Raw genomic sequence first — 23,177 nt, 5'->3', positions numbered from 1 at the left:
TCAAAGGGAAGTCTTTTATTCTTTTACCATTGTTTTAGTAACCGAAACCACGATGAGAGTCTTCATGGTGACCATATTCTTCTTCGGGGCAGTGCATGCCGAATGACAGCTGGATGGCCAACTCTTGCCTGCGCAGCTGCATGGAGTCAATCAGCTCATAGATGATGGACATGGACCACATGGGTGACGGGTACCATGACTTCACGTTGCCATCTTTGCCTACCAACAGCATCGAGAAGTAATCTGCAGTGACCTGGAAGTAGTTCCTGATGTCATACACAAGGGAGGCAGAAAGATCCTCACGCTCTATTGTTGCACTCCCTGCAATATCAAATATGGGGGGGGGCATGTACAGCTGTTCAGTCAAACAATTATCCAAATCAGCAGCAGTGCAATGCATAAAATCATGTAGATACAAGTCAAGAGCTTCAGTTAACGATGATATCAAATTACGTTCTCAGTGACTTCTTGAATGCGGAATGGTTGTTGCCACCAGATAGCCTGGTTTGAGTATTTCAGAAACTCCTGACATGTCTGCCTCCTAGTAGGCAGAAATGCCTTTTTGAGGCGATAGGTCAAGCGAGAATGGCCAGACTAGTTCAAGCTGACATGAAAGCTATGGTTACACAACCACAGTGAGCAGAAAAGCATCTCTGAACACATAACACATCAAAACTAAAGGTGGATGGGCTACAACAAAAGACTGCATCAGGTTCCATCCCTGTCAGCTAAGAACAAGAATCTGAGGCTATAATGACCACAGGCTCACCAATTGGAGGGGATATTTTCTTGACACATACTGAGCACTTCGTTTGAATGTCTGGGTATTGTTGCGAACCATGAGCATTTCTTTATGGCCACAATTTATTTACCAATCTTATAATGGCTACTTCCAGCATGATGATGATCACCTCCAACTGGTTTGTTGAACATGACATGTTCAGTATACTTTAATGGTCTCTCCATTCACCAGATCTGAATATAGTAGAGCACCTTTGGGATGGGGTAGCACAGAAAACTCGCAGCATGACTGCAGCTGACAAACCTGCAGCAATTATGTGATGCAATCATGTCAATATAAAGCAGAATCTCAATGAAAAGTTTCCAAAATCTTGTTGAATCCATGCCACAACGTGAGGCTGTTTTGAGAACAAAATTTACTCACTATATAGTGTCCGTCAAAGTGGTTGAGTGAATCAGTGTATGTTAGAAATGCATGCAAAATCAACCACTGTAGTGCCATATTAATTCCTTAAATTTAATTCTATGCTGTATCTAAATTTAAACCTCGAAAAATGTTGTGGTCAGAGTGCAGTTAAAGGTTAGAGTCCTTGCTTAAAATGGATCTCCGTGCTTTTTACATCATTTCACACTTTTAGACTGATATACTGCAAAGAGTTTCACTGCATAATAGGATTATCAGACTACTGACTGCACTTGTGTAATAGTACAATATGTCTCATTTTGCCATCAGAAACCCATACTTTTTGCCTGGGTATGGATTCTGAAATACTGTGCAGTTTTAAGATAAAGATATCCCTTTCCGCTTCATCCTAAACATACTTAACTGGCACAAGGACTAACAATTCTGCAGTTCATCAAAGAAGTGACTAACATCAATCACCTTAAGTAACCGGTTGTAAAGTGGCAAAATTCAAAAGTAAGGCCAAATATTAAATTCCACCTTGAGCCAGGAATTCAGTTGTCAATCTAAGAACATGATGTAATTGATTTCATTTATCTGGACTTACTTTGGGTTAGGAATTGAACAGTCAGTGTAGGTGGACTTCATTAACATTCAGACATTGAACTTAGTCTTACTTGAAAAACAAACATTTGCTTTATTAATGCATGACATGTTAATGCTAACTAATGTACTACAGTAAGTTAAGGGAACGTTAATTAGCACCCTATTTTGAATGGTGTGGATTACAAGTCATCCATCTTACCATTGATTGGATAGAGCTCCAAGACTCCACCCATGTCCTCCATCACCCTCCCAGACAGCTTTAAAACAGACATATGACGCAGCCCTGGGGCATGAGAGAAGATGCACTGGTCAATTCACACAGCCACAGGGTTCACAACTTGCTCTGGCTACAAAGTTACTGGACCATGATGAAAATGGATGACAAGAACATATTCCCATTGATGTTCTTTACCTCAAAAGCAGGTAGGTAATTGGAAATATAGAGGTCCATTGTTTTTTTTTTGTTTTGTTTTTTTGTGGTCTGCAAATGAGCTCCTAAAGGGCATTAGTCAGGCTGTTATACTCTCTGGCCTCTACTGGAAGGCTGTGCATGAGCCAGTCATCCACAGATCCTACAGGACCACTATATTTAAGTTTTTGAAATCAGCGCCATCTTTATTTCATTAGTGACATCAACTTGCAAGAGTTCAGATGGGGGCTACTTCACAACAAACAAAGCCAGTAAAAGCAGCCAAGAACATTTTTCTTCAAGGCTGTTTGGGTAAAACCCCTGGCAAGCACAGTAAAATAAAATGGCAACAGTACACATGTTCAATAATTGACAGTGAGAGAAATCCCTTCAGGGAATGTTTGCCGATGTCCTTCATACTTCATAGTATTTAAAGAAAGCACCTGACACCCAGTGAGTCATGAAATGCAGTAGAAGTCAATGAATTTCTATTTTAAATTTTTTAAACCACCCCTTGGCTATATAGCATCAGTGGTTCCCATTGCCAGGATAGTGCTACAAACGGTAGTGTTTTCTTCACTTATCCAGTAACTGCAAGTTGCTAGATAGAGTTTACATGAGTGTTTGAGCAGAGAAAAAAAACCCCCCACAAATGTCCAGTGCAGGCATACCAGAATTGGAAAACACTTCTGTACATGAATGCAACGGACAACAAAATGGCAAAAAGTAAAAGGTCACCATCTCTAAACCACAATACTGACATGGTAAACGCTTAGTGACATTAACCGAGCATAAAATGGTCATTTTCTGCCAGGTTAAGTGGTTACATTGGCATACATCTTTAACCACATGGCATATCATTCACACGAGCAGGCAACAACTCAGTGTCAATTTTTTTTTTTTTAGTTCCGATGCGAAACAGTAGCAGCTAACTAGTTAAACACAATTTAAATAAAATACTATTCAGCATGAAAACAGGTTGCATGATTTCATTTTATTGCGAGATTAGCAGCATTAGCCATACTGTAAAAATGAATTGTTTCAACTTAAAGCTAGTAACTGGGCTGCCTTAAAAATTGAGTTAATCGAAATTCATAAGTTATAACAATCAGGCAATCAAATTAAATTAAAATGGCCATTTCAATTAACTCAATTTTAGAGCAGCCCGGTTACTAAATTTTAAGTTAAACAATTTTACAGTCAAATTTAATGAGTTTGTATACTGGACTAATGTTATGAGCAGGGAAGTTAATGTCAGACCACACACACAAAATAGGATTGGCCACTTGAGCCAACTGTTCAACTGGATTTACTGCTGTAACACAATCACACCCAATACTTGAATTGAGATTTTCAATTCTATGTGTTACTTTGTCGCCATCACTGAAATTATGAATCCGTCATGTGCATACATAGAAAAAAATCAGTGTGACTATAGGGTGTGTGTCCCTGTTTTTATCCAAAGACAGATAAACACTTCTTTGACTGTCTCACCCAAATTGCAGGCTTGACTGGTCAGGGCATGGAGCTGCTGCTGATAAGCCCACTCCTCTTCATTAGGGGTGGAGATGACGAGGAGCCTTCGTCTCCAGCGAAACCTTGAGCAACAATGCGATAAATACAGACAAGCCACATTTAGACCGCAAAGAATGTGTGGTCCAAATGTTACATCTTATAATTATTTGCTTTGAAGGATATTTAATTTCATAAGCAATATCCAAAAAAGGATGCTAAAAATGAAACGTGGGTGTATCTTGCAACAACACAACAGTCTAGAACATGAGGGAAAAATTAACGGGGGGAATTCTTTCTTGCCACAACCCACTCAGTCTCATCTCATCTCATTATCTCTAGCCGCTTTATCCTTCTACAGGGTCGCAGGCAAGCTGGAGCCTATCCCAGCTGACTACGGGCGAAAGGCGGGGTACACCCTGGACAAGTCGCCAGGTCATCACAGGGCTGACACATAGACACAGACAACCATTCACACTCACATTCACACCTACGGTCAATTTAGAGTCACCAGTTAACCTAACCTGCATGTCTTTGGACTGTGGGGGAAACCGGAGCACCCGGAGGAAACCCACGCGGACACGGGGAGAACATGCAAACTCCACACAGAAAGGCCCTCGCCGGCCCCGGGGCTCGAACCCAGGACCTTCTTGCTGTGAGGCGACAGCGCTAACCACTACACCACCGTGCCGCCCCCACTCAGTCTCCACAAAAAAAAAAGAACTGATAGAAAAGGCAAGGATGGGTCTGAAATATTGTTTGAGCACATCATATTCAGAACAGAACTGCAAAGTTTTAAAGTGATTTTTGACTTTACAAATATTTGCATGACTGTACAGTAGTCATGGGTTATTGCAGCAGAATCTACGGTAGTTGACTAAAAACAGCAAATCATCAAATTACTTATATTTATTACTTCTATCAACTTTGTAGGAGGAGGTTATATTTTCACCTGTTTGTTTGACTTCTCACAACATAAACATAGTGAACAGATTTTGATGGAATTTTGAGGAAAGGTGGGCCACAGGCCAAGGAACAATTGATTAGATCTGGTAGAACTTCAAATATGCATGTAGATCCAGGAATTTGTGTGCGTGTCTCCAACATAACTCAAAGTAGTGAACGGATTTTAATAAAAGTCTGGTGTACAGCTTTAGCATTACCCTAGATTCAAGTGATTTTGATATGTGGCATGGCAGAGGTGTGCACGCTACTGAATGCCCTTCTACTTATATATTATCAAACTATTGGAAACCTAGAGAGGAAACTTTCTAGAGATCTGGACTTGTCTTCTTTCTTGCAAGCAATTCCAAGCTTCCTCTGAAGCTCCATTTCTTTGAGGCGCGATGAGAATGTGTCGATGTAATCAAACACTGCCTTCAAGACAATAGGTACCTCATACTCTTGCTGTGACACAGAGGCAAAAACAGGCAAATCATTAAAATTTAAAGAATTGTAAAACTATTACTCAGACAGCTGACTTGCAATTTAAAAAAAAAAAAAACACACACACAAACCTTCACTTTCATGTCAAAGTCGGTCAGCACCATGAAGAAGTCATTGTAAACCATGCCAAGCTCTTTCCGGAAGGCTGTGATGAGCTCTTGGTTGATGAGCTCACTGACTGGCAAGCTGTACACTGGCTTGTCCTGCTCTGTAAGCCACAGAACAAAAACACACCACATAAAGGAAGTCTGAATAGAACAAATGTCCTGAGTATTGATGGTAAAATAGGTAAAAGGTCAAAAGCTGAACTCACCCATCTGGTAATGATCTATCTTCATGGTCCCGTTGGCTACAGGGCCAAAAATGGTGATGATGGAGATTTTGCGCAGAGCCATATCACACACTTGTTCCAGATACTCACCCTTCTGCTGACTGTACATTTTGTTATTTTCATTGGGAGTAGTAATTACCTGCAAATAGAGATTCACACCGAGCTGTTTTCCACTCTTTCTTTGAAATGCCCCTATTTAACACACACACACACACACACACACACACACACACACACACACACAAAGTGTTCTGTATCTGTACTTCTAAAACATACTCACAAGCAGCCGTCTTCTCTTCTCAAAATAACCAAGAAATGTTTCTAGTGCCCTTTTGGTATCAGCAGGCTTTTTAGTAGGCTTGCCAACAGCATCTTTATCCTCAAGGCTGCTTGCTTTTTGTGCTACTTTTCTGTTGTGAAGCGTAACCTTGGCATCCTTGAAGGATTCTGCCACTTTTTTCTCTGTGGTGTTCTTTTTCACAGGCTTCTCCGTTCTCTCTGGCTTTTTCTTCTTCTCAGCTTTCTTGGGGAGGACCTTCACCATTTTGGTCGTCAGAAGGTTCGCCGCTGGTTCACTTGCTGTAGGACTTCCTGCTTCTTGCTCTTCTATGTGTTCGGTGATCTGTTCCCTCCCTACATTTTTTCTCTTCGGTGGTTTGTCCTTGATGGGCTTTTGCCTGCGAGTTCCAGGTGAAATCTTATTTGTCCGGTTTCTATGTTTGTCTCTGTGTTGGATCATTAGGTCAGAGGTAATGGATGGGTTAATTACATTGTGTCCCCTTTGACGCTTGCGTGTAACAACAGGTTCTAAGGTGCCAAGCTGGGCTTTGTGTCTGTGTGCCACTGTAGTTGATAAAGTAGTGGGACTGACCACAGTTGAAGGCAGAGTTGTGGGTAATGTAGTGGAAGCAGTAGTTGTTGTTTTTGCAGAACTAATGGTAGTAGCAAGCTGGGTTGTGGACGCAGCTGTTGTAGTTGCAGGTTTCATAGTAGCTATATGTATAGTTATTCTCCTTCTAGTGACTTTAGTGGTTGATTGTGTGGTAGTACTATGAATAGGCTGGGAGGGATGTTTTACACCTTCTGCCATCTTAATATCTTGGGAGCCTTTGTGCACATTGGATTTGGGGTCTCTCCCAATAGACTGCACTACTTTTCCCTGCATTCCAGTTGCCTTGCACTTTTCCACAAAACCTTTCTGCCTGACTTTCTCAAGCCTGCGCATAGGCAACTGGTCTATTATCTCATACATAGCCTCAAGCAGCACTGGGTATGGGTACCTCTCCTCCACCTGCAAAGTTTTCCTCAGCAGCACCATCCCAAACTTACCTTCCTCCAGTTTCAGAAAGCTCATCAGCCTGGGCACTAAGGCTGGTTCTAACTGTTCTTCAACAACTGAGCCATCATTGTTCACATGTCTCACTTTCCCACCCAGTTCTTCCTTTCCATGGAACATGATGATCTGCTGTATATGGCGGTCTGCCATTTGGCAATACACATCTGGCTTGAGCAAGCTCATCATCAGCCTGTAGTATCTATCCGACTCATACGGTACTGAAACAACCAGCAGACGATTCTTGCCTGCAAACCTAGCCAGGATATTTATGGAGCTGGTGCGATTGGAGATACGAAAGTCGGAACTTGGGGAGCCCTGTCGAGGCGCACTGATGTCAGTGTGAGCATGGAGCACATCAGGTTTCTCAACTGGCTGTGTGTTTGAACTTGTTTGAAGTAAAGGTCTGGGTCCTTTCAGAACTCTCCTAGCAGGGGATCTTGAGGAATTTGTAGCCTGATCTGCCTGAAGAAGTGGTGTGTTCCCTGAGATGGCTGCAAAAGTATTTGATTGCAATTCCATATGTCTTTTCACTGCATGAGCCTGTGTTCTTGTGAAATGTGTGCCTTCAGAAGACTTGAAATCTGATGCGTCTACTGTCCATAGCAAAACGCACAAAACCACATGTGTCTGAAAAAGCCTCATTGCAGTGGAGTCACGGGTACAAAGTCTGTTGGCCAATAGAAGGTATAGCATCATCCAAGAGTTAAAATGGGCTGCTTTAAGGTAAAATCTGGCCTACACTTTGGTTTTGTTTTAAATAATTTTTTTTTCATTTAAGTGAATTGTGGTGTCCAGATACATGGTCTACTCTAAATCAACATATGACCTACTGAAGGTGTTCATATTTAATGCAGCCTTGAAAAATTGAATACTAAGAATAATTCCTAATCTAACAATTTCAAGCTGTCACGACTGTTGCACATTTAGTGCGTGTAAATGTGAGAAAACAGAGAATGCGCTTTCTGCTAGATGAACTCCATGAAAATGAAGGTTTAACTCACCCTGAAAGCACAACGGCGATATCCTGTTCATTTCCTGAAATGACGCCGGACGAGCTTCCCGATCTTTTTCTTACAACACAATCCTCACCCTATGCGAGCACAAAAAGCGGTACCACCTCCTCCATTAGCTTTTATCGCCCTCCAAGCTCCACGCACACAAGCAGCCTGGAAGAAAAGCACGCAACCGCTCTTCTGTCCGTGGCTGCGTAGTCCCGCCCACCGCCTGCTTGCATGCCCGCCTGCCTACCTCCATGCCCGCCCACCGCCTGCCTACCTGCATGCCCGCCCTGCAGCCAGAGCAATCAGGATTGTGCTTGAAGATTTACTCAATTCTGTTCAATTCTGCGGAGCCTCCAAAGTCCCGAAAGGTGATATTTTTTTAGCTTGTGCGCACAAATTATCTTGTGTAGACAAGATGATAATTTACTGTGCATACAATATATAAAAAAATAATCTTTCGGTACTTCAGGAGCTCCGTACAATTCACTGATATAGGGGAGACTTGGGACAGTTTGTATTTCCATTTCAACCAATCAGGTTTTAGATTACATCAGCAGCTGGATGTTGCCCTTTAAGCTGCTTTTACATGGGTAGTGGGAACAATTTGCATCCACTTTCCTTCACTTTTACACACTATCTATGGCAAACCAGAGGTTAGAAAATTAAACACAAAAGTGCACATGCGTAGAGTAGAGTGGGGGGAAAAGCCCCCCTTAAGGAAAATTCAGTTTTTCTCCAAGTTGAAATGAACCATGTGTTTTAATCATAGTTTTTGACAACAGTGACACGAACAATAATGCCACCTAAAGTTTGCCTAAAGTTAATACTTTAAAAAAAATTAAGTATTAACTTTAGGCAAACTTTAGGTGGCATTATTGTTCATGTCACTGTTGTCAAAAACTATGATTAAAACTAAACACATGGTTCATTTCAACTTGGAGAAAAACTGAATTTTCCTTAAGGGGGGCTTTTTCCCCCACTCTAATTATGATAAAAGGAAACGATGCCCCCTGGGGGCCATTTACCCTGCCATTAAGGGGGCGTTTTACCCCACAGACTATACTTTTACAAAAAAGGGTCTTACTTTCAAAATGTGATTCAACTTTTTATACCTAATGTATTTTTTTTAACGTACTGACTTGTCTACTCATACCACATACACAGCTGTGATATCTGACGAAATAGCAGCTATCTAAATACAGTTTTACTGATCTGAAAATCATTTACCATGAAATTTGATTTCTCTCCGCTGCGTTGCTGATATGCGATCCACAGTGGATATTTGTATATCCCTGTTGTCAAGCCAGTCCATAGCAACAATAGAAATGTAACTTTACGCCATCTGGTGGTTATTTTGGGTAAAACAGGCCGGGGGCCTTTTACCCCACGGGGGCGTATTACCCCACTCTACTCTATATCGGTGATCAGAAGCTTGTTTTTAACTTGCTTTATTGCCCTCTTGCTTTTAAATGCTTGGTGATTCGGCAGTAAATCTCCCTTCCAGAAAACTGATTCACTCCGAGTGATGTGTTGCTCAGGGAATGAATCAACTCTTTGCTCTTGTAAATTAATTTTAAATAAAATAAAAAGCAAACAATGATCTGCATCTCCCCACAACTGGATGAGGGTAAGAACTACTTCTTTAGTCCAGTTATCACTGCGATTGGCTTGGGAATCCCTTGACTCCATTGTTTAAAGGCACAGAAGTTTGACAAGGGAAAGCACCCAAGAAGAAATGACCATTGAATTTTCCATGAAGTGGTCTTGTCCAGATGATAAATGACCCAGATGAATGCTACCGCACCACCTAAGCTCTCCTACTTGTCACCAATTGTTTTTAGATGGTAAGCGGCAACAAATTGCACCTGAATCAAGATGTTCTGGAACAAATAGCACCACCTCGTAAAGTGGAGCAAGTTGCATCCACCGGTGTCAGATTGTTCTGGAACAAATTGTGTTTAGATGGACCGTTGCACCGGGGCAACTTCTTCTGGGAACAACTTGTTCTGACGCAAGTGCCCATGTAAAGACAGCTTTAGAGTAACCTACTTCCTTTGGAGCCACTAAGCTGGACACTGCAGTAAGGTTTGTGCAGTTAAATATTTTTATCAACCAAAACTTGTATTTTCTCCTTTGCATTCCACCTCCATTCTATGGTGGAATGTACACTGGTGGAGCCAGGATTTGTTAGGAATTAAAGTATGTAGCCTTGAGTTACCAAATATAGTATTATTTATTAAACTTATATTCTGGGTAGAAAACATTTTCAGGACTTTTTTTTTTTTTTTCAAAATGGTCAGATGGGGAGAGCTGGGACAGTTCATATTGCATGGAGGTTTTTTTTCTTGTGGTTTACAAATTTTTTTTTTTTTGTAACGTAGGAGTGTCCCTGCATGAGGATTAAGTTTATTTGATTCCTTCTTGAGAATAGAACTGTTTTGTCTCGTCAGGTTTGGGTAAACTGACATTTTTCTATAGCTGTACCAGCATTGTGTGTTCATACAGTTCATGTTACAAGTTTTGATAATCTGTAGATATTTTATTTTTGTTCCATGTCTCCCCTCAATGTCTCATGTCTGAAAGCTGAGAAACTAATGTTGTGGAAAGAGGGTATAGTAAATACTCGAACGCAATATGTATGTGACCAGTGGCGGCTGGCCCATAGGGGGCGGTCGGGCACTGCCCTCCCAGATGTGGAGGGGAAAAAATATTAAATTTTTTTTTTAAACAAATTATCAATGTCAGTTTTACTTAGTGTGTGCCTACATGCAATCTGAATTATTTAAACAACATTTCCACCAACTGACTCATTCAACAGTGAATTTCCACCGACAGACTCGTATTGTTTCTCTTCTTGAGCGCTCATCAAAGCGTCCTAGAAGTGCAGTGAAATAGCCAATCGTGTACAGTTGCTAGGTAAAAAAATGATAAATATTTGGCCAATCAGCATTGCCGAATTTAATGGTTTTGGGGTGCTGGAAATTTTGCCCCTGCTACAGAAAATGTGGGAAAGTTTTGGATTGCTATGGTGATAAACTTGAGGTCTCCGGTCAGTCAGTCAGAGAGATGATGGTGGCGACGACAACAGTTGAGGGGCAGCTTTCACCAAATTCGGTGAGATTTGTTGAACTACCCTTTCGCAAGAAGGGCTATGGTGGGAAAAAAATCTGTTCAGGAGCTGGGACCCAACAAGCCCAAAATAAACATCACCCAGCCAACCAAGGAGAAAGTTAAAGCCTACAACAGGACTTTTTGCAGGAGCTGGTTCCAGCGCAAGTTGTGGCTGACAGGCTGTGGAACAGCCAATGCACTTTTGTTTCCCCTGCATCTTTTTCAAAAGTGACAGGTGTGATTTGACGTGGACACAGTCTGGACAAACTGATTTAAAGCACCTCTCCGAATGCATCGAGAAGCATGAAAGATCAAGAGTTCACATGGAAAACTGCGTAAAGCTAGCTGTGCTCGGAAGGATTAGCATAGCAACGCAGCTAGATGATGGGCACCGCATTGCTGTAAGAAGGCACAATGAAGAGGTAGATAAAGAGAGTCATATTTTATCTAAGATCATCGATTGTGTTAAAATTTGTGGCGCTTTTGAACTAGCAATGCAGGGACATGAAACTAGCAATGTGGGGACATCTTTATCATAGTTTGTATTCACAACAAGAGTGTCAACACTGGTTCACTCCCCCTCTCTCTCGTTTCACAGAAATACACCTAGCTCAGAACACACACACCTCATTTCTTAGTCACTCTCTCACACAAATCTTCCACTCACCTTAGAATCATACACACGCACAACTTCTCTCTCTTTTCATACAATCACTGTCCCACACTCACCTTAGAAACCTTCCTGTCTCTCTCTCTCACACACAGAGATTTTGTATAGATTCAGCTGAAATCATACCCTCCTTGCTGTAAACTTCTCTCAAGAACTTGAGTATTGTATTTGATACCGTTCCTTTCCAAAGCATAAATTGAGCCTAATATAGCTGTAAATTGTTAATTTACTTTATCTGTGAAACTGCTGATTTTGAGAAGGAAATTAAATTATTGTGGAGTTATCATTTTCTGACTGTTCATTTGAATGCTTATACTGGACTAGACAGGGAAATCTACTGGCACACCCAGCTCCACCAAGAATTTTTTTCACCAGCCTCCACTGCATGTGACTCTACCTGCAAAGAATTTCAGTCTACAAAAGCTGAAAGCTTGTCCAAAGTCTTCTCACTCTCCTCTACATACCGGTAGTGCTTTCAACAGTGGACGTTGTCACAAAGGAACTTTACTTTACAGAAATTTGGATATAAATTATGAAATTTGAAAGTCATAAATTTTCCCGAATGTGAGCCTGAGGTGATGGTGGAAAGGAAAAGCTTCCTGAGACATCATGAAGAAGAAACCTTAAAGAAACCAGCCTCAAATGGAACTCATCCTCATCTGGATAGTGTAATTCTAAATTTCCCTTTAATTGTATACTACAACCCCAATTCCAAAAAAGTTGGGACAAAGTACAAATTGTAAATAAAAACGGAATGCAATGATGTGGAAGTTTCAAAATTTCATATTTTATTCAGAATAGAACATAGATGACATCAAATGTTTAAACTGAGAAAATGTATCATTTAAAGAGAAATTTAGTTGTTTTTTTTTTTTTTAATTTCATGACAACACAGGGCGGCACGGTGGTGTAGTGGTTAGCGCTGTCGCCTCACAGCAAGAAGGTCCTGGGTTCGAGCCCCGGGGCCGGCGAGGGCCTTTCTGTGTGGAGTTTGCATGTTCTCCCCGTGTCCGCGTGGGTTTCCTCCGGGTGCTCCGGTTTCCCCCACAGTCCAAAGACATGCAGGTTAGGTTAACTGGTGACTCTAAATTGACCGTAGGTGTGAATGTGAGTGTGAATGGTTGTCTGTGTCTATGTGTCAGCCCTGTGATGACCTGGCGACTTGTCCAGGGTGTACCCCGCCTTTCGCCCGTAGTCAGCTGGGATAGGCTCCATCTTGCCTGCGACCCTGTAGAAGGATAAAGCGGCTAGAGATAATGAGATGAGATGACAACACATCTCAAAGTTGGGACAAGACCATGTTTACCACTGTGAGACATCCCCTTTTCTCTTTACAACAGTCTGTAAACATCTAGGGACTGAGGAGACAAGTTGCTCAAGTTTAGGGATAGGAACGTTAACCCATTCTTGTCTCATGTAGGATTCTAGGTGCTCAACTGTCTTAGGTCTTTTTTTTTTTTGTCATATCTTCCGTTTTATGATGCACCAAATGTTTTCTATGGGTGAAAGATCTGGACTGCAGGCTGGTCAGTTCAGTACCCGGACCCTTCTTCTATGCAGCCATGATGCTGTAATTGATGTAGTATGTGGTTTGGCATGGTCATGTTGGAAAATGCAAGGTCTTCCCTGAAAGAGACGTCGTCTGGATGGGAGCATATGTTGCTCTAGAACCTGGATATACCTTTCAGCATTGATGGTGTCTTTCCAGATGTGTAAGCTGCCCATGCCACACGCACTAATGCAACCCCATACCATCAGAGATGCAGGCTTCTGAACTGAGCGCCGATAACAACTTGAGTCATCCTTCTCCTCTTTAGTCTGAATGACACGGCATCCCTGATTTCCATAAAGAACTTCAAATTTTGATTTGTCTGACCACAGAACAGTTTACCACTTTGCCACAGTCCATTTTAAATGAGCCTTGGCCCAGAGAAGATGTCTGCGCTTCCGGATCATGTTTAGATACGGCTGCTTCTTTGAACTACAGAGTTTTAGCTGGCAACGGCGGGTGGCATGGTGAATTGTGTTCACAGATAATGTTCTCTGGAAATATTCCTGAGCCCATTTTGTGATTTTTTTTTTTTTTTTTCCCCCCCTCTCTCTCAATACAGAAGCATACCGGCTAGTGGCCTAGTGGTAGCGTGTCCGCCTCTCGATCGGGAGATCGTGAGTTCTATTCACGGTCGGGTCATACCAAAGACCATCATAAAAATGGTACCTACTACCATCTGGCAAGGCACGCTGCAATACAGATGCGAGTGGGGAGTTAAACTCTCGTGGTTACCAGAGGACTAGCCGCCCACTGTAACCCTAGCTATGTAATAGGCAAGAGGCCGAGGGATACGGAGATCGGTGCCGCTCGATGCGCCACATGGCGCGGGAAGGACTTTAACTTTAATACAGAAGTATGCCTGTATGTGATGCAGTGCCGTCTAAGGGCCCAAAGATCAAGGGCACCCAGTATGGTTTTCCGGCCTTGACCCTTATGCACAGAGATTCTTCCAGATCCTCTGAATCTTTTGATGATATTTTATACTGTCGAACTCCTTTCTGATCTTGCTCCACTATTTGTTGGTGCAGAATTAGGGGGATTGGTGATCCTCTTCCCATCTTTACTTCTGAGAGCCGCTGCCACTCCAAGATGCTCTTTTTATACCCAGTCATGTTAATGACCTATTGCCAATTGACCTAATGAGTTGCAATTTGGTCCTCCAGCTGTTCCTTTTTTGTACCTTTTAACTTTTCCAGCCTCTTATTGCCCCGTCCCAACTTTGAGATGTGTTGCTGTCATGAAATTTCAAAATGTCTCACTTTTGACATTTGATATGTTGCCTATGTTCTATTGTGAATACAATATCAGTTTGAGATTTGTAAGTTATTGCATTCTGTTTTTATTTACAATTTGTACTTTGTCCCAACTTTTTTGGAATCGGGGTTGTAGATAGTCAAATATGCTAACTGTGTTAACAGGAACTTGAGTATGACCATGTTTATCATTTTAACTCAGTCTGTTGTATCTAACTGAAGTTATTAACTGTTCCATGATGTTAACTGGAGTGCAACTTGTTCTGAGCAATTGCAGTCCGAAGACGACCAAAGGAAGAATATCCACAGCCATCTTATCATTTCTATGATTGTATGCTGTGCACTCACTTCTCCACTATACATCTCCAAAATTAGAATACTGTGGAAAAAGTTCAATATTTTTCATCAGTTATTTAAGAAAGTGAAAATTAATATTATAAAATTTAATTAAATATTACACAAAAACAAACATTTCAAGCATGTTTCTATTTTAATTTTGATAATTATGGCCTACAGCAAAAAAAAAAAGATTAAAACCCATATATAAAATATTAGAATATTTAACTTCAAGTTTGAATAAATTATTATTCAAACAGTATAAATACCATGTATCTCTTGGTGTAGCTCAGTACACGCAACCACAATCATGGGGAACACAGCTGGCTTGACAGTTGTCCAGAAGATGATCATCGATACCCTCCACAAGGAGGGTAAGCCACAGAAGGTCACTGCTGAAAAGGCTGGCTGGAAAAGGTGCACAAGCAACAGTGACGGCCACAGCCTAGAGAAGATCTCATCTCATTATCTCTAGCCGCTTTATCCTTCTACAGGGTCGCAGGCAAGCTGGAGCCTATCCCAGCTGACTACGGGCAAAAGGCGGGGTACACCCTGGACAAGTCGCCAGGTCCCTAGAGAAGATCATCAAGAAAAATTGATTTCAAGAACTTTGGAACACTTCACAAGGAGTGGACTGAGGGTGGTGTCAAGTGTATCAAGAGCCACGTCTTCAGGAAAGGGGTTATAACTGTCGCATTCCTGATATCAAGCCATTCCTGAACCAGAGACAAAGTTAGAAGTGTCTTACTTGGGCTAAGGAGAGAAAGAACTGGACTGTTGCTCAGTGGTCCAAAGACCTCTTTTCACATAAGTAAATTTTGCATTTCATTTGGAAATCATGGTCCTAGAGTCCGGAGGAAGAGTGTAGAGGAACAGAATCCAAGGTGTTTGAAATCCAGTGTGAAGTTTCCACAGTCTGTGATGATTTGGGGTGCCATGTCAGGTGCTGATGTTGGTCCACTGTGTTCTATAAAGTCCAAAGTCAACCCAGCCATCTGCCAGGAGATTTTGGAGTACTTCCATCTGCTAACAAGCTTTATGGAGATGCCGATTTTCTTTTCCAGCAGGACTTGGCACCAGCCCACAGTGCCAAAACTACTACCAAATGGTATGCTGACTGTAATATTACTGTGCTTGATTGGCCAGCCAACTCGCCTGACCTGAACCCTGTAAAGAATCTATTGGGTATTGTCAAGCAGAAGATGAGAAACACCCGACCTGAAAATACACAAGAGCTGAAGGCCACTATCAAAGCAACCTGGACTTCAATAACACCTCAGCAGTGCCACAGGCTGATCGCCTCCATGCCATGTTGCATTGATGCAGTAATTTGTGGTAAAGAGCCCCAACCAAGTATTGAGTGGATAAATCAACATACTTTTCAGAAGTGGCGGCACAGTGGTATAATGGTTAGCACTGTTGCCTCACAGCAAGAAGGTTCTGGGTTTGAGCCCAGTGGCCGATGGGGGCCTTTCTGTGTAGAGTTTGCATGTTTTCCCCATGTCGGCATGGGTTTCCTCTGGGTGCTCTAATTCCCCCACACACAGTCCAAAGACATGCAGACAGTGGCAAGAAATTGACCGTAGGTGTGAATGGTTTGTCTCTGTCAGCCCTGTGATGATTTTGCCAATTTGTCCAGGGCATACCCTGCCTCTCGCCCACAGTCAGCTGGGATAGGCTCCAGCTTGCCCACGACCCTGCACAGGATAAGCGGTTAAGGATGATGGATGGACTTTTTAGAAGTTGGACATTTCTGTGTTAATCCTTTTTTATCTTAGGAAATATTCTAATAATCTGAGATACTGGCTTTCTGATTTTCATGAGCTAGAAGTCATAATCATCAAAATTAAAACAAAAGTCTTGCAATGTTTCACTGTGTGTAATTAATATAGAATATATGAAAGTTTACCTTTGTGAAATAAATTATGAAAAAAAATGAACTTTTTCACGATATTCTAATTTTTCTAAAGATTGCAAGCTGGTTAGCGTGTTTGCCTCTCACTTGGGAAATTGCGAGTTCTACTCGCAGTTGGGTCATATAAAAGACCATCATAAAAATAGTACCTACTGCCATCTAGCAAGTCACACTGCAATACAGATGTGAGTAGGGAGTCAAATTCTCGTGGTTAACAGAAGACTGGACCCCCACTGTAGCCCTAGCTGTATAACAGGCGAGAGGCTGAGGCCTATAGAAGCAGAGATTGGTACCGCCCAATGCGCCTTAAGGGCCTGGTTAGTACTGGGATGGGAGACTGCCTGGGAAGACCAGGTCCTGGCAAGGGGGGGGGGACTAATTTTTAGCTGCATCTGTATACTATAAAGATGTGTCCAGATGTACACATTTACATCTGAATTATCATACTCGGTGCTCCTACTGGTATGTTTTTATAAGGCGAGTTGAAACTAGAGAACCCAGAGGAAAGCCACACAGTCAGAATACTGTGTGAAGCATCTCTGGGAAATTTGAAAGTTCATTTCATCATTGTCCAACACCATGGACTGTCAACATGAGAGTAATGTCATGCAGGAACAATCAAATTTAGCTCACTAACATACTATTCCCTGGCCACAAGTGATAAAACACTGGTCAAACTTTTTTACATTAATATTTATACCACATTAATGATGGGATACCACAGCACTGTTAGATGCTTGAATCTGTTTGGTCAGAAGGTGTTGATTTTAATATACGAGAACAACAGCTCTCAGTCACTGGCTGCAAGAAATATCAAAAGGTTTATATTAATGCACTTGTGTGTATTATTTTTATAGTAACAAGTAATTTACGGGAATTTATACAGTGAACACTTCCATTCCAGTTTTTTGGCAACCTAATGACCTGTGTTATAAACTTTAAAAGAGAAAGAAAGGTTGGTTAGGGAATGACTCAACATGCATTCACCTTATTCTTGATTCTAAGATTTTTGTTCTTGGCTGGCAGGAATGGAACCCAATGTGGTCTTCTGCTGTTGTATGCTTCGATGCTTTTCTGCTCACCATGGTTGTAAAGAGTTGCTATGAGTTGCTTTATCCTTGGCAGCTCAAACCAATCTGGCTATTTTCCTCTGACCTCTCTTATCAACAAGATGTTTCCACCCACAGAACTGTCGCTCACTCAATGTTTCTTTTTTTTGTTTTTCGCACCATTCTGTGTAAACTCTAGAGACTGTGGCCCACTTTACACGGGGACGGTCTGAAACAAAAACGCAAAAGTCCGTCTACACGACCGTTTTCAAGGAGGAAATCTGCGTCTATACGGTGACGCATAAATGTGTGGAATTCAATTGGATGTTGCAAGTGTGTGCCGAGCGGATGGAGTAGTCAGTCAGAATGATGAACAAAACAAGGAAAATTCTTGTACAAAAATAGTTTTTATTCTTAAGCCGGCAGTTAACATAAACAAGACAAACAAACAAAAAAAAAATTCTGGGACAAAATGCCCACGCAAGCTAGGCTACTCTGGCATTACTCACACAGAGCTAAAGTCATGCGTCCTCTCCCTGCCGAGGCCATCCCCCGAATGAACAGTGCAGCGCATATTTAAAAGACTACGTCACAGTCTTAACACAATTAAAATCAATCAACACACCTAGACAGATTTTAACAGTTCTAAACATTTTCACTGCATGCATTACACTCCTACAACAATGTGCAGACCTTAAATATTACAACAAACACTTGCGTAAGATTTTTAGACCATTTCTCTCCGCTCTAATGAGCTGCTTTCCCGCGCATCGCGGAAGAAACCTTGAAAAGCGCTTTCAGACCTGCATTCTAGCTTGGTCCCGCACCCGGAAGACTACAGCAGGCAATGCCGGGGTGGCCCTATATTTAGCCGGGACCATCCCCGGCCCAAACCATCAATGGTGGCCTGCTTGGAGCATGGGGAAAATAATTTTCACTAATTTTGGTCACTGATCTTATTCTTGCATTAATCATCAATTCAACTGCACTCTGCATTTTCACATGGCAGCCCAGACGCCGACAGCATTGCAGCAGATTAAATAGGCGCTACCAAATAAGGAAATTCTCCCCTCCTCTCTATTGCAGTTGGTTTGGTCCAAGACTCCTCCTCTGTATTGCGGGGAACTTAACATTGGTGCGAAACAGCGCGCGTCAATGATGGAGGGCAGAAAGAGGCCAGGTGGAACCGAAAGGGCGAAGCTTAAAAAAAGGAAGGAGGTGGCAGCAAAATGTGCCAAATTGACAGATATGTTCTCAAGACCAGCTGGTAGGTTACGAAAGATATGGAGTATGATAACCCTGTTTGTCGATTTTTATCAGTCTATGCTAGGCCTATAACAGGGGTGTCAAACCTGATCCATAAAGGGCCGTGTGGCTGCAGGTTTTCATTCCAGCCATGCAGCAGCACCCTGATTTGGCTTATTCAATCAACTGACACACCCACCCTTTAATCAAGGGTGGGTGTGGCTGCAAGTATTTGACTGTGTGAAGACAGTTCAGTTGATTGAATGAGCCAAGTCAGGTGTGCTGCTGCATGGCTGGAATGAAAACCTGCAGCCACACGGCCCTTTATGGATCAGGTTTGACACCCCTGGCCTATAATGTGTCGATAGTTTACGATGTCAATTCAGCTTTTTGATGTCATGTGAAATCTCGCAATTTACACGGTATAGATGTGGTGTATGTCTTAATTCTAAGAAGAACCGGACATTGCTTTACATCCCAGTTATTAACAATTTTAGATGAACAGGTCCCAAATGTGCTGTTGCGCGTTATTTCCTCATCCAGCCCATTTCATCTCGCTGTCACACCGTGCATTTCCACAGGCGTGCGCACATTGTGGTTATGAACTCACAGGCCTAGAAGTCATATTTGATGTTAAATAATTGTTGTTAAATATATAACTTAGAAGAGGTGTATGCGTATGCCAATATTCTAAGCAGAATCGAACACTTGCTTTAGCCTACATTTCATTTAACCATTTTTGAGTTGCCTAATGCGCCCTCACGCTTTATCTGCCGGTTGCTAAGTACCCAGCATTGTTGATTTGCCATTATTTTCGAGGCGTATGCGGCAATGTAATGCACAAGCATTGGTTCAAATGCACGCGAGAACCTATATTGTTGAAGTGAAGTGAAGTTTACCTGAATTTAAACCAAATAAAAAGCATTGTGAAATAACAGTTATTTGTTTTATCTTTTTTAATGTACTCAAATTCCTCCTCCATTTCAAAGTGGCCTGAATGTGAATTAAACTCCCGGACTGAAAACAGGGCCCACTCCGGCCCTGACAGCAGGTAAATGGCTACAGACATTTCTGGCTGATGTTAAACTCTAGCAGAAAAGGATTCAGATGTTAAACGTGCGCACTTAATGAATCTTTACACGCTATTGTTTATAGTGAAAACTAATAAATGCTTGCGCTGTTTAAACCTGTGTCGCGTCTTTTACTATGAACACATGTACCAAACATTTCAGGTTTACATATCTAAAAGTTGTAACAAATGTACCCGTAACAAAACATACTTGTAAAGCCCCCATTACCAAACCCACAATAAACATACAACACAGATTGTATTTGGAATGTCTTTGCAACTGTGGTTTAGTCCACTGCACTTGACCATTGAAACATGACCAGCGGGAGGAACCGCTGTTTAGTGACAGACGCATTGCGCTCTGTCACAGATGTGCATGCCAGGCGGCTAGGTGGTGCTGTGAAAGACCTCCGCTATGTCTGCACGCATGCGCAACGTCTTCCGTCTTGTCTGATCTGCGCCGCGAAAACTTTGACTACGCTGGCTATGATAAGTATAAGTAAGTAAACAAGTAAGAGCATACTATACCCGCCTCTGTTCATTAACGGTATATGTGCAGATTCGGTATAGATGTTCGAAGGACTCCTGGACGTTTATTAAAGCTGCCAGAGCAGCTTGAAGGTCCGTTGGATCGATGTAATCAGACATGCTCTTACTTTTTTACTTACTTTCTTACTTCCCGGGCTGGCATGTACAGTATATTACATATGTATGACGTAAACGCGTACCCGATGTGAGCAGATCCGAGCAGAGTTTCGCGTATTGGGTAGTTTAGACGGATATGCAACGGGGGCTGTTTTTAACTTATCCACTCTGGAAGGCGTTTTCAATTTTTTCCGTTTTTCAGCCTCGGAAACGCCGTCCCCATGTAGACGAAAGGCACTTCCGATAAAATATTTAGTCATTTCTACCCGACAGCGTCCTCGTGCAAACGGGCCCTAAATCAGACACCCATGAATGGCAAGTGAGAGTGAAGGAGTGAGAAAGTGAGAGAGGAAGGAATGAGAGAGAGACTCTGCCATCTACTGGTAGTTCTGTTCCTGAGGCAAGATTAATTCATTCATTCATCTTCAATATGGAAGTTATGCTGCGTTCATGTGCTCTGGGAAGATGATGTTTTCCAGTTGGGAAGTGGTATTTACCAGTGTGTTGTGTTCACATGCTTTTGTTGTTGTTGACAAATTAAAGATGGTGGACCAGATTCAAGTTAGCAATAGTTAGTTAGCTATCGTTAGCAATAGCGTCTGCTCTGGATAGGTAAAAACAAACCATAACAACACATTTTTAAAGGAAACGGATTTCTAACGTATTATATTACACTTGTTAATGACGCAACATTGCATAGACACCAAAAACTACCCACTAGTACTAGTAAAAAAAAACTTTAGTAGCGTACAATGCTTAGCATTCAAGTGTCTTGTACCGCTCGCCGCCATGTTGAAAAGGTTAAAGTTCATCTCATCTCGGCAACTCGTGTATCAAAATTTTCTACGAGTTGCCCAGTGGAAAATACCACAAGAGGGGGCGTTCATGTGTGCTTTCCATGTCGGCGTTTGGTATTTACCATAATTCCCATAGCACATGAATGCAGCATTATCCTGGGAATACTGGATGGGATGCCAAGCACACACACACACACACACACCTCTGGGTAATTTAACATTGAATGTTTTAGTGAGGCAGGAGGAAAGTGAAGAACCCAGAGGAGCCCCACATAGACACTGGGAGAATAAGTGACATTCCATACAAACAGTAATCAGAGTTCAGCTAATGTGCCACTACTAAAGTAGGATGCAGCATACAAATAGATTATATTACATTTTTGATGGTTTCATTGGACTGAGATATATTGCCACAGCAACATATTTTCCTAAAAATCATGTTTTGTATGTATCATTTTTCAAATCATATTTTTCAAACCCTTTCCAAAAAATTAGAATATCATGGAAAAGTTGTTTAATTTCCATAATTCCATTCAAAAAGTTAAACTTTCATAGATTATAGATTCAGGGCCCACAATTTAAACGATTTCAAGTATTTATTTATTTTTACATAATTTGGGCTTCCAGCTCATAAAACCCACGAAAACAGGGATTCAAAAAATTAGAATACTGTGAACAAATCACCATTTACTTCTCAGTTTTTGCAGAAAAAAAGAGAAATTAGGATCACATCAAATCAATCAAAATATGGTACTTTCAAAACGATATGTCAATCTTCAATACTTGCTTGGGAATCCCTTTGCCTTAATCACTGCCTCGATGCAACATGGCATTGAGGCAATCAGTCTGTGGCATTGCCTGGGAGTTATGGAAGCCCAGATTTCCTTGATGCTTGCTGTCAGCTCTTCTTTGTTGTTGGGTCTGGTGCCCCTCATTTTCCTCTTGAGAATACCCCATAGATTCTCAATGGGGTTTAGGTCTGGCGAGTTGGCTGGCCAGTCAAGCACTGTGATGGCATGGACATCAAACCAGGTTTTGGTGCTTCTGGCGGTATGGGCAGGGGCCAGGTCCTGCTGGAAGATGAAATCTGCATCTCCATACAGATCCTCAGCAGAAGGAATCATGAAGTCCTCTAAAACATTCTGGTAAACTGTTGCGGTGACCTTGGATTTAAGAAAGCAGAGTTTACCAACACCTGCACTGGACATTTGCACCCCAAATCATGACTGACTATGGATATTTCACACTGGACCTCAAGCAGCTTGGGTTCTGTTCCTCACCCGTCTTCCTCCAAACCCTTGGACCTTGATTCCCAAATGAAAGGCACACTTTACTTTCATTGGAAAAGAGGACCTTGGACCACTGGCCAACAGTCCAGTCCTTCTCCTTGGCCCAGTTGAGACGCTTCTTACGTTGGCTCAGGTTCAGAAGTAGCTTGACCCGAGGAACCCGACAGTTGTAGCCCATCTCCCGGATGCATCTGAATGTGGTGGTTTTTGAAGCTGTGACTCCCGCCTCATTCCACTCTTTCTGGATCTCTGCCAGATTCTTGAATCTTCTCTGTTTGATAATCTGCTGAAGCCCATGGTCATCTCTTTTGCTGGTGCATCTTCTCCTGCCACATTTTGCCATTCCACTAGACTTTCCATTGATATGCTTGGACACAGCAGTCTGTGAACAGCTAGCCTCCTTAGCTATGCACTTTTGTGGCTTACCCATCCTATGGAGGGTATCAATGATGGTCTTCTGG

At 42.0% G+C, this 23,177-nt stretch overlaps 1 protein-coding gene across 4 annotated transcripts; it reads right to left on the bottom strand.

Annotated features, from left to right (window-relative positions):
• Positions 1–7,984, bottom strand: ccdc80l1 (coiled-coil domain containing 80 like 1). Of its 4 annotated transcripts, XM_060919033.1 has the most exons (9): positions 7,786–7,984; positions 5,729–7,451; positions 5,539–5,587; positions 5,431–5,466; positions 5,189–5,325; positions 4,927–5,078; positions 3,654–3,757; positions 1,950–2,033; positions 1–321 (listed from the first exon to the last, which is right to left on the bottom strand). In XM_060919033.1, exons 2-9 carry the CDS (start codon positions 7,424–7,426, stop codon positions 35–37), a joined length of 2,547 nt encoding a protein of 848 aa, XP_060775016.1. In that variant the 5' UTR covers positions 7,427–7,451; positions 7,786–7,984; the 3' UTR covers positions 1–34. The 4 variants fall into 4 exon arrangements, 3 of the variants coding, with proteins under 3 accessions (XP_060775016.1, XP_060775015.1, XP_060775014.1); XM_060919032.1 differs by having other exon boundaries at positions 5,431–5,587; XM_060919031.1 differs by lacking the exon at positions 7,786–7,984 and having other exon boundaries at positions 5,431–5,587; positions 5,729–7,477.
• Between the last annotated feature and the right edge of the window lie 15,193 nt (positions 7,985–23,177).

Source organism: Neoarius graeffei, chromosome 4 (genome assembly GCF_027579695.1).
Source record: "Neoarius graeffei isolate fNeoGra1 chromosome 4, fNeoGra1.pri, whole genome shotgun sequence".
Lineage (NCBI taxonomy): Eukaryota > Metazoa > Chordata > Actinopteri > Siluriformes > Ariidae > Neoarius > Neoarius graeffei.
The sequence above is the reverse complement of the archived record's forward strand: the minus strand, read 5'-3'. Positions and strand labels throughout refer to the sequence as shown.